At 40.4% G+C, this 12695-nt stretch overlaps 1 protein-coding gene across 1 annotated transcript; it reads right to left on the reverse strand.

Annotated features, from left to right (window-relative positions):
- Positions 1-6515: 6515 nt before the first annotated feature.
- On the reverse strand, positions 6516-7693 carry LOC141107313 (olfactory receptor 1M1-like). Its single transcript, XM_073598007.1, has one exon. The coding sequence runs from the start codon at positions 7691-7693 to the stop codon at positions 6728-6730; it is 966 nt and encodes a 321-aa protein (XP_073454108.1). The 3' UTR covers positions 6516-6727.
- Between the last annotated feature and the right edge of the window lie 5002 nt (positions 7694-12695).

Genomic DNA, 12695 nt, shown 5'->3' on the forward strand with positions numbered 1-12695 from the left:
TAAAGATATGGTCTAATCTTCCCCTAACCATACTAGGTAGGATAAATATATTTAAAATTATATTCCCACCACGTTTTCTTTACATACTGAGTAATTCTCCGGTACATATTCCTAAAAGCAGATTTCAAGAGATTGATTCTATCCTTACTTCTTTTATCTGGGGAGGTAGGGCAGTTAGGATTGCTAAAGATACACTGCAACCACCTATTCTGGAGAGTGGCCTTGCATTCCCTAATCTTCAAACGTATTATATTGCCTCTGAGCTGGCCCGTGCCCATTGTTGGTTACATCCTGAAGTTAATAACGCCGCCACAGCTTTGGAAGCTGCTATTCTTACCTCCTATGAGTCCCTACAAAATTTGATTCACTGTCAATCCACGAGGGGCAGGGACAGCACAAGTATTAATCTGTATTCAATCGGTATTCAAAGTCTCAAAATTGCTGCCATCGGGTGCAGCCAATGTATTCTCCCCTAATGCTCCTTTATGGAACAACCCGTGTCTGCAGGAATTTTTTCAGAGAACGGATGGGGCGTTTTGATACAGGCGAGGGGTGAAATTAGTTTCCCATCTGTTTTCAGGAAGTACCATTCGCTCCTTTGCAGAATTTCACAGAGACTTTAATCTTCTCCCTACAGCTTACTTTAGGTATCTCCAATTACGACATACTGTATAATGAATGGACATGTTATATATCACTTGCGGTGATCTTGAGCTCTGTTTGCTCTAGTTTCTTGTTCTTGCTTTTTGTACTCTATTTTGTATACAATAAAGTTACCTTTTAAAAAAAAAGAGACCCGTGGTCACTCTGGAGGAGCTGCAAAGATCCACAGCTCAGGTGGGAGAACCTGTCCACTGGACAACTATTAGTCATGCACTCCACAAATCTGGCCCTTATGGAAGAACAGCAAGAAAAAGCCATTGTTGAAAGAAAGCCATAAGAAGTCCTCTTTGCAGTTTGCGAGAAGCCATGTAGGGGACACAGCAAACATGTGGAAGAAGGTGCTCTGATCAGATGAGACCAAAATTGAACTTTTTGGCCTAAAAACAAAATGCTATGTGTGATGGAAAACTAACACTGCACATCACCCTAAACACACCTTCCCCACCGTGAAACATGGTGGTGGCAACATCATGTTGTGGAGATGCTTTTCTTCAGCAGGGACAGGGAAGCTGGTCAGAGTTGAGGGGAAGATTAATGGAGTCAAATACAGGGCAATTTTAGAAGAAAACCTGTTAGATTCTGCAAAAGACTTGAGACTGGAGCGGAGGTTCACCTTCCAGCAGGACAACGACCCGAAACATACAGCCAGAGCTACAATGGAATGGTTTAGATCAAATTCCACTTTAAATACTAATTTATAGCTATGTGCATAAATATGTAAATATATGAATGTTAAAATGAATTCATTAAAAACTGCTGTTTTATCCAATTTACATTTCTGCTCCCGTGTGCTAATTTAAAGTCCCGTCCTTTGTTCTCCTTTTTTCTTCAATATTGAATCGGGATGGAGGAGGGGACTGGAATGCCCCACTATCCTCATTTAAAGTCCCAAATACTTCCCCATTTTTTATTTTCTTTTAACCAAACAATCCTGGTTCTACAAAGTATTGACTCAGGGGGGCTGAATACAAAATGCACGCTACACTTTTCACATATTTATTTGTAAAAAATGTTAAAAACCATTTATCATTTTCCTTCCACTTCACAATGATGTGCCACTTTGTGTTGGTCTATCACATAAAATCCCAATAAAATACATTTAAGTTTTTGGTAGTAACATGACAAAATGTGGAAAATTTTAAGGGTTATGAATACTTTTTCAAGGCACTGTATATTTAGGGTCTACTAGGAAACATAGTCACATTCTGCAGCCATCCACCCTCAATCCACCTCCCCATTACCTGGATTGTGGGCTTTTCCTTTTTCAACAGCATCTTTGTAAGCATTTTACTTACAAGATTATCTGTCTCTCTTTCTCTGCAAGCCAACACAGCCTGATTCCTTCCCCAAGAACTGAGACACCTAGTGAAAAAAGTTGCTTCATAATAAAGGATAACCACAACACAGATGATAAAGTGACTGTGTAGAGAGAAAATAGCGTGTGCGTGTTATATGCCAATACTTCAATTTCAGCTGCCTTGGAGGCAACGGGGGGGGGGGAGAGTGCCATCAGATTACATACAGTGAGAATCTCCTGTTTACTTGGCGGCCTCTATAATAGGAAGTCAATAGATGGCAATGGCGAGGCTGCTGAATTTATGGCAATGGTGAGGCTGCTGCATTGATGGCAATGGTGAGGCTGCTGCATTGTTGGCAATGGTGAGGCTGTATTGATGTGGACTAATAAGGCTGCATTGATGGCAATGGTGAGGCTGCAGATGGGCACTGACCCTTATTTTGCTTCAAAGTTCCTTATTTAAAATGTAAGTTTTTTCCTGAAACTTCCCTCTTAAAATGAATGTGCGTGTTATACGCCTGTGCGTGTTATATGCCGATAAATACGGTATTTATGCGTTCTGTTTTCTACATGGTCTCCAAGTATTCCCAAGTATTCCCACCTTTGACTTGCTCTTACTTTTCAAACTCTGTATGGTTTTGAGTGTACAGTTATAATGGGCCAATCTGTAGCTCCCCAGCTGCGGTAAAGACCACAGTTGTCACTTTGTCCTGTCGATATATTATATTATACCATTAAGACACATATAATAAGCTAAACATAGTACAGATATTCGGATTGATAGCGTAGTATTATAAGTACAAATGAGGATGATTTTTTTTTGTTTTTTATGGCTAACCACACCTGATTAATAATCGCAGAGTAATCCTATAATTTTTTATTTTGATGTTGACTCAGTCACCCTCCCTATTTGTCCTGTTTACTGTTATCATTGAAAGTCAAAGTAAAAGAAAATCTGTAGTTTTGGGTTGTCCCTAGAACGGTAATAGAGGGTAGATCTTCCAATGGGGACACTAGTTCTGGTGACAACCAGGGATTTCTTTTACTTTGGAAGGATTTCCTCACATCCTGTTTTGGCTATACAGAAGGTGAAGGGAAATCTCCCCAATGAGACACATATACAGGGGTTATAATCCTATACTCTATCTAAAAATGAAAAAAAAAATCCATTTAGTTCAACCGAATTGAAGATCTGTAATTATCAATACATTCTTAAATGTATACTGTATATGCAAATGTATAGTGCTATCACTTTAAATCAATGACAAATACAATGCAACAAAACAAAGTGTAAGATTAAAGTGCAAAATCAGTACAAATAATCCAAAAATGAAAGTCCACTAAAAACCCTGTACAGGTGATATCATACAAGAGTCCTCAAAATTATATAGTGACAACTCTATGACTTTTAAATTCCTCCAACACTATGTGAATTGCAGCCAAGGACACACCGTCACCATCAACACAACAAATATGCGCCCCTTACTGAATTTAAATACCCCTTAGAGGTCTAATGTGCTTTTCTCACAATATTTGATGAATGGTAGCCGGTAAAGGATCCTCCAAAGCCCCAAGTTGTTTCCTTTTCACCTCCGGGAATGCTCACGTCCCAGATGTTTCATCAAAAGAAATAAAATCACACATAGCGTAATCCAATAAAATAATCCATTTTTATTGCAAACATAACCTACTCACAAAACATCAGCAAAGAAGGAGCATGTTGAATTTCGCCATACGGCGTGCATGCGCAGTGATATCAGACAACGTGGCCCGTCCTGCGCGCTTCGTCAGAAATAACGTTTTAGGGGAGCCACAAACATATTCCCAGATGCATTTGTAACTGTGGGTAGTATAAGTACCCGAAGTTGACCTGGTATCAGCCTCTTGTGGGCCCTGTACTGCAGGGCTGGAAAATGAAAGGAAAAAGCAGTACAAGGAGCCAATCAGTTCATGTGTACACAAAGCATGTCGACAGGAGGAGAAAGCAGAGTGGCAGAGAGATGGGCTTATCGCTGTGCTGATTCCCCTTTCATTGTCCAGTCACAGGTTGGAGGGGGTCCAGGAAGATTTGGGTTCAGAGGAGGTGGGTTGAATGATGCTGGCCATCAGACTAAGGACATCTAGCAGCAGAAAAAGGTACTCTTTAGATTAATGATGATTATCCCAACAATAGATGGGCTATTCATTTTTATTTTTCCAGGAGTTAAGCTTTACGAGCTAAGTTGGGGCTACATGCTAGATTCAAGGTAATGGTTTGTAAGTAAATAGTTTTTTTGAGTGAAAGCTCAATTGTTTTAAATGTTGAAAGTATGTTACATGCCAAGATGTGTTTTTTGTGCTGAAGATCTTGATGAGGAAATTTCTTAGAGCCACAATCCAAAGAAGAAACAATCAGACCAATTTTAAGGTGCTAAAAAAGTACCATTTGTACCAGTTGTTATGCGGGGACTTCCTGACAGAAGGTCACATTACTGAGGTCTTACTGGGACACTTACCATTTCATAACAACACCAAGCAAGGGGAGGATTGGTAAAAAGAATATAGGACAGCTTCAGACCACTGATCGCTGCTACTGGATGAGATACCACGAAGATCACATTACAGCAGATTCAGGTAAGGTTTTGAGAGTTTATTAAAAAAGGCATATTAGGCAGGTATAGGGAGACAGGCCTGTTTTTCTTATTTTTGCCTGCAGTTGGGCTTTGATGTTCCCACCTTTTCTGGGTAAAATGCAGACAATTTGTTCTCTTGAAAAATAATTGCATTGGCAACAAGACCTGTTTTTACCTGCCAGTACCAACCATGTCTTCAATGGAAATGCATTTATTTTATATATAATTGTAGTTATATATGATTTTCTTATTCTAGACTAACTTAGGACCAACCAAAAAATGTTCAGAGTAAAAGAGCTAATCCTCGCAGAGGGATGGAGTTTGGCCTATTTGGTGTTTACAGGCTATGATGATGAAAATTCAGCCCTATATCTATTCCTGAACTCCTGTTCTCTAGGGTTAGATTCAGTCATCCACCTGAGTTGTTGTTGACTCTTATTTCTTATTTCTTTACTAAAATGTAAAGTGTGGTGTAATTTCCCCATAAAATATTAGCCAACAGGCATACATAGGGGTAGGCCTATAGCAAGAGTGTCCAAGTGTGCAGGCTCCCTGCTATGCCAATACTAATTGGCCCCATAAAACACCAACCCCACAATGGATCTTTACAGAACCACAGAGGTCCAGAATAGGTGAAGAATGAAGGAATGTATTGGATATCTGTCCTGATGAAAGGTAGGGAAGTTTCCACACTCTACACCCATGAACTGATAAGAGATTTCAACAGGATCCCTTACTAACATGCTGTGGCACTAGTGGAAGGTAAAAAAAAACACAAACTTTTTTCTTTAAAGTAAATTCAAAACACTTATTGCCCCCCCCCCCCCCCCCCAAATTATTCACTATATAAAAAAATGTGTTCTTCATTGGTTCCTCTACTTCGTTAAAAAAATTCCATCTAACACTATATATGAAAAAGGAGAGCTTCCAGTTACAGAATTAGTTCATCTCATTGAGATGCACTATAATACTTGAGCAGAGATTATAATACTAGGAGCATTCCAGTCCTCACACTCTGAGTAGTTGGCAGAATGTACCAAATTCAGATTGTAGTAAACAGGTAAAGTGGTCCCTTGATTTCTCACCTTGAGAATCTAAGGTTTTATCTTGGAGTATAGGTACTCCATCTCAGCGAATGTTATTAACACGGAGTGCATGGATGCAGTTTTCTGTTCCTTGTGATGTAATTGACCTGGCCTGGTCTAATAAGGAAGTATGGTGCCATATAAAGTACAGTTAATCTCTCCTAATAATTTATCCCCCAGCTCCTTAGTTGTCAATATAAATTTGGCTGGCAAATTGGTTAAAGTAGAACTAAAAAAAAATACACAAAACATAAAGAGAAATATACACTATATTACCAAAAGAATGCGCTTCTGGAAGAATGGTCAAACATTCCCATAGACACACTCCTAAACCTTGTGGACAGCCTTCCCAGTAGAGTTGAAACTGGTATAGCTGCAAAGGGTGGGCCAACTCAATATTGAACCCTAGGGACTAAGACTGGAATGCCATTAAAGTTCATGTGTGTGTAAAGGCAGGTATCCCAGTACTTTTGGTAATATAGTGTTTATACTGCAGCACTTAATTATTAGTCCCCCTACAATATCCCACAAATACCTATTGATCTTACCAGTTAAATGCAGCTACCTGTGATGGGGAGGCAACAATGCTCCACAACTCCTGAATTAAGAGCAGCATTGCCACTGTCATGTAGGCTGTGCCTGCCTTGCACTACAAGGGATTGTTGCAGGGGGTGTAGAACTGTTAGTGCTGATTCACAATCCTGTCAGTCTGCACATGGCCACAGTAGGTCCAGCCCCCTGCTCTCTGGATTGAAAGCATTGCCTCTGTTGCTGAAAGCCTTCCAATGTAGGCTGCAATGTCTGGGAGAGGAAGTATGTAAGGCACAAATGAAGAAGGATTTGACTCAGTCAGGGAATGCAAAGTTTTGTTTTTTTTAACTTACGAGGTTTATTCATCACATAACAAGATTTGGGACTTTTTGGACTGCTATAAAGGAATATTTGGATGCACTTTAATTGAGTCAGTAATCCATGAGAAATGCTGCGACCAACCGAAATGGAACTTGCTAGTGGAATAACTCTAAAAGGACACTTACAAGTAAAGTTTTTTTTTTTTTTTCAAATAAATGCTAACCTATAAAAAAAATGAAGGGCTTTTTAATATTTACAGAAGATTTATGAAAAAGTAGTTGAATCGCTTTTTTGATCTCTTGATTTCTCATGCTGTAAAGAATTGGATTAATTAGTGGGGTTAATGTTGTATAGAGCAGGGATTTCATTTTATAGCCATAAGGTGTGTCATCCCCTGTTGGGAACATATAGATGGCGATTATCGGTCCATAATAGGTGCACACGGTCGCCAGATGGGAACTGCTCATTGAGAAGGCTTTCCGTCTGCCATCCGTACACCTGATCTTTACAATAGCTATAAATACATTTAGATAAGATATGATAACAAGCACAAAGGGTATGAAAGCCAAAATAATGGTCAGGGAGAAGTCTACACCTTTTACTATGGAAGGGTCCTTGGAGGCAATTTCTAATATAGGAACAAAATCGCAGAAGAAGTGGTCAAGGATTTTGGAATCACAAAAGCCCACTTGACTTATTAAAACTGTTTCAGTAACAAGTAGGATGATGGTAATAGCCCAAGGCCAGAAGACAAGGTGCAAACAGAGTTTCTGGTTCATAAGGTAAGAATACCGAAGTGGGTCACATATGGCTAAGTATCTGTCAAAAGCCATGGCCGTGAGAATCAGCGATTGTGTAAAAGATGCAATGCAATGGAAATAAAATTGGAAGAGGCAGCTCATTTTGGAAATAATTGCTCCACCCAACCAAGTCACCTCTAATAATTTTGGCATGATGTTAGAAGTTAAAAGAAGGTCCGTTAGTGCCAGGTTCTGGAGGAAGATGTACATAGGGACTTGAAGGTGGTGGCAAGATGACACAAATATAATAATCAGACAGTTTTCAGTTACCATCAGCAGATAAAAAGTAAGGAACATGAAGAACAACAGAGTCTTAAGATTGTGGAACTCATGAAATCCAAGCAAGAGGAACTCAGAAAACTCTGTCTCATTGGCCTCACACATCTTTTCTGAATGCTTGTTTGTAACCTAAAAGGACAACCGGATACACATTAAAATTATAATAAAAGGCTCCAATTGCACCATTGGCATGTAGGCAAGAAGCCTATCCTGCTTCTAATACATGTGTGTTTTTACTTTCTCCATCAGCCCATCCCCCGCAGTTATTACCTTTTGTATCACTTGACCCTCCCTGTAAGCTCTAAAGAGCAGAGCCCTCTGATTCCTCTTTTACCAAATTGTATTGTAACTGTAATGTCTGCCTTCATTTTGTAAAGCGCTGAGAAAACTGTTGACGCTCAGAGCGGAGTGTAGAACTGAGCAATCAGTGGCGTTTGATCGTTCAGATCTCAGTGTAGAGGAGGCAGGGGACGGATGCAGCATCGGATCAATGCTGCATCCAGCTAGGTGAGTATAACTATTCTTTTATTTGAAACCCAAACTTCTCTTTTAAGGGGTATAAGTATTAAATGCACCCATGTCAAAAGGTACTTAAAGAGAAGTTCGGGTTTCCATAAAAAAAAAAAAAAAAAGACTCACCTAGGTGGTGATCGCTCAGTTCTTCCCTCCACTTTGAGCAAAGAGCAGTGGCGGTCAGTGAAAGGCTCTCTGCTCTGCCCCTTCAGCACTGTAAAGTCAGGATCAATCAACTCCTGGACCAGCTAAGTGACGTCAGACAACAGTGGACTTTAGCCCGCTGTCGGCTGAAAATGATTATATTTTTTAAATAGCCACTTAGTAATACATGTTTTATATAGTACTTATTTTCTAAAATTCCATATGAAATACACATACCACTGGCTTACAACCATGGACCATGAACCATGTCCACATAATCTGCATAAACTGCCTTTACCAAGGGCTCATGTGGCAGGGTGACAATGCAAGAGCACAATTGGGAGACAGTTGTCTCTCACAACACAAAGGGCTTTAGTATGGATCTTCATGATAGGATTGCTAGGTATTTTATCCACTTGAATCCCTAGGCCCTTAAAGGCTAAGTTCACCTCTTTTCTCTTCTAAAATCCAGCTCCCGTTTGTACCAATATACCATTAACGTACCTCTGTTGCACAAAAATACAAGTTTTCTTTGATTTTGAAAACAAGGTCTTACCTCAGCCATGTAGGATTGCCACCTCATCCCTTTAAACCCGAACACATGTGAATTACACAGATTCTGAGGCTAATTTAATGCAGATAAAGCACCAAGTGAGTTTAATTACCTCCTTAATCAGCCACAGAACCTGTGTAATTATTATGTGTTCAGGTTTAAAGGGATGAGGTGGCAACCCTAAAGCCATGGCTATATTTCTCAGAAGGCTTCAGAAACTCCCTGGTATACAGACTCAGACAGACCAGCCAGTAAGACACAGGGAGTTTACCAGCTGACCTCATTAGCACATCTTCACCCATCAACTAAGTTTTCACAGCACCCCTGGCTTTCCTCCATACGTGCATTTGCCTGGTTTCCCCAGCATCCCTATAGACTAAACTCCCTGGGACAACATACAGTCCACAATCAGGCAAGAGCCTGCCTGATTGGATACAGAATGATTGGATAGATGGTGTGTCCTCCTATTATATAGTTTTGGTAAATTAAAGGGATATTGTACAGAGATTGTACAATCAGATTGTATAGTGTATGGCCACATTTATACACCTAAAATTACATAGTTGCACTTTCAGTGACGTTAATTGTTAACGGTACACCAAACACACATTTTGCCACATGAAAAAACGAATGACAAATGCAGTAAAAACTACTACTTTGCCAGGTGTAGATCAGCCCATTGAAATCAACAGACTGCCTTGTGTGTGTCACTGGAAAAACGAGCCAAAAAATATGCACCCCCCCCACTACTCTAGAAACAGATTTCCACATTTGTTGTACTCTTTACAAGTGTTTACTGTCATGGTTAGTTCATATTATAATTCTAACATGTTAGTGTAGTAGAGAATACCATTAGCCGTGTCTTAAAGTGACCCTGTCACCAAACCTCAGGTAAAAGCACAAAAAAATTAAAATTTTTCACTGTTTATTTCCATTTCCCTCCAAATATGATTTTTTTATAATTTACAACCCAGATAGCAAGCAATTGTGCTGCAAGTTTGAAAATGACTTGCTAAGCTATTGCTAGACATTCCAGGCTTCACATGTTTGTTGCGCAATTGCAGCAAATCCTCATTGCATGACTCCGGATCAACTTTTTTTTGCAAACATTCTGCAAGCCTGCTGCAAGTTCTGGTTCAGTTATGTTTTTTAAAAGTCATCTTACCACAGGGATCACTGTGACTTGCAGAGCTCTTGCTGTAGACTCAGCACTGCAACTTTGCGCTTGCTAGAGACTTGCCATGCAAGTTTGCTACAATTTGGAAAAGTGTCAACTAGAACTTGTGCTTCATGTGCTCTGCAAGTGTACAATTTGCCAGTGAAAAGTGCAGCAAGTTAACAGACTTAAAATTCAACACTGCCACAAATTTGTGGCAAGTTATCCTTGCTATCTGGATTTGAACTTGCTAGAAAAAAAATGACTATTCAGCAAAATTCTAACCCCTGGCACAACTCCCTCCTTCCTTAAATGTCAGTGCCCTCTCTTGGTTCTGTCTAATTGTTGTAAGTGCTGGCCCAGCTCCTCCTCCCCTCCCCTCCCTTCCCTACATAATGCTCTATGTAGCAGTCAGGAGAGGGTTGAAGGGGAATACCATATTGTGTCACTTGAGTGACAGCTTTGCGTCTGCTGGGCTACTTATATCTCACCCAAGATGGCAGCACCCAGCGGTCATGATAACATGTTAGTGTATAGAATATTGCTTTTTGTTTTGATGTACTGTACATGCATATAACATATGGCTGCATAATTTTTATTGCATATACACATATTTGTTTCTTGAATCATTTGCACATATTGTGTGTGTGCAGATTATATTAAATGGGGTTTAAAGGCAAGATATGTTTACCTTAAAGCGGAGTTCCACCCAAAAATGGAACTTCCGCTTTTCTAGTCCCCCCCCTCCTGTGTCCCATTTGGCATCTTTCAGGGGGGAGGGGGGAGCAGATACCTGTCTAATCCAGGTATTTGCTCCCACTTCCGGCGATAGATCGCCGCAGATTCCGCAGCGATCTACGCCATGTTCTGCCCCTCCTCCATCCCCCTCGTCTGTCTTCTGGGAGACACACGGGCCCCAGAAGACAGCAGGGACCAGTGAGGATGAGCAGTGTGACTCGTGCATGTGCAGTAGGGAACCAGGCTGTGAAGCCGCAAGGATTTACTTCCTGATTCCCTTACCGAAGATGCCGGCGCCTCCACCCGGGAGCCAAGGGACGGATCGGCTTTGGGTGAGGACATCGCTGGCGCCCTGGGCAGGTAAGCGTCCTAATATTAAAAGTCAGCAGCTGCAGTATTTGTAGCTGCTGACTTTAAGGAAATAAATTGGCGGAACTCCGCTTTAAGTGGTTGTAAACCTCAGATCTGAAATATAAATAAAGCATATTGAGGAGGTGGAATCCTTATGGGTAGAGCTCCAAAGGGATGAAGCTATGGGGAAAATAATACTGGGAGTATGCTATAGGCCCCCTAACCTGAGGGAGGAAGTGGAGACGGATCTCCTATCACAAATTGGATTAGCAGCAAGGATGGGAAGTGTTATCATAATGGGGGATTTTAATTATCCAGACATAGACTGGGTGGAGGGAACCGTGCATTCATTTAAGGCTCGCCAGTTCCTTAATGTCTTGCAGGACAATTTTATGGGTCAGATGGTAGACGCACCAACTAGAAATAAAACATTACTGGATCTACTGATTACCAACAATACAGACCTGATCACAGATGTGGAAATACGGGTCAATTAGTCTCAGTATAAATCACACAAATAGGAAACATGAAGGGAACACAAAGACACTGAATTTCAAAAGAGCCAACTTCCTTAAACTACAAACCTTGCTAAAAGGCATAAATTGGGATAAAATATTAAGAACAAAGAATACGGAGGAGAGATGGGTTTGCTTTAAGAGCATATTAAATAAGGGCATTAGCCAATGTATCCCATTGGGTAATAAATTTAAAAGAGCGAACAAAAATCCTGGATGGCTTAACTCCAATGTAAAAATGCATATAAAAGCAAAGGAGAAGGCCTTCAAAAAATACAAGGTTGAGGGATCATCCTCAGCATTCAGACTTTATAAAGAATGCAATAAGAAATGTAAGGGTGCAATTAGGACGGCTAAGATAGAACATGAAAGACACATAGCGGAGGAGAGCAAAAAAAATCCCAAGAAATTCTTTAAGTATGTAAACAGTAAAAAAGGGAGGACAGACCATATTGGCCCCATAAAGAATGAGGAAGGACATCTGGTTACAAAGGATGGGGAGATGGCAAAGGTATTGAATTTATTCTTCTCCTCAGTATTCACGAGTGATTCGGGGGGCTTCAGTAACCAAAACTGCAGTGTTTATCCTCATGACACAACACAGGAAGCACCTACATTGTTAACAGAGGACGGAATTAAAATTAGACTTGAGAAACTTAACATTAATAAATCACCGGGACCAGATGGCTTGCATCCGAGGGTACTTAGGGAACTCAGTCAGGTGATTGCCAGACCGTTGTTCCTAATTTTTACAGTCTATTGACTGGAATGGTACCAGCTGATTGGAGAAAAGCCAATGTAGCACCAATATTTAAAAAGGGCCCAAAAAACATCCCTGGGAATTACAGACCAGTTAGCCTAACATCAATAGTATGTAAACTCTTGGAGGGGATGATAAGGGACTATATACAAGATTTTAGTAATAAGAATGATATCATTAGCAGTAATCAGCATGGATTCATGAAAAATCGTTCTTTCCAAACCAATCTATTAACCTTCTATGAGGAGGTGAGTTGCCATCTAGATAAAGGAAGGCCCGTAGATGTGGTGTATCTGGATTTTGCAAAAGCATTTGACACAGTTCCCCATAAACGTTTACTGTACAAAATAAGGTCCGTTGGCATGGACCATAGGGTG

The sequence above is a fragment of the Aquarana catesbeiana genome, linkage group LG09 (genome assembly GCF_042186555.1).
Source record: "Aquarana catesbeiana isolate 2022-GZ linkage group LG09, ASM4218655v1, whole genome shotgun sequence".
Taxonomy (NCBI): Eukaryota; Metazoa; Chordata; class Amphibia; order Anura; family Ranidae; genus Aquarana; species Aquarana catesbeiana.

Excerpts from the sequence above, each read along its gene's own strand:
- LOC141107313 (XM_073598007.1), bottom strand. The coding sequence starts at position 7,693 with ATGTGTGAGGCCAATGAGACAGAGTTTTCTGAGTTCCTCTTGCTTGGA.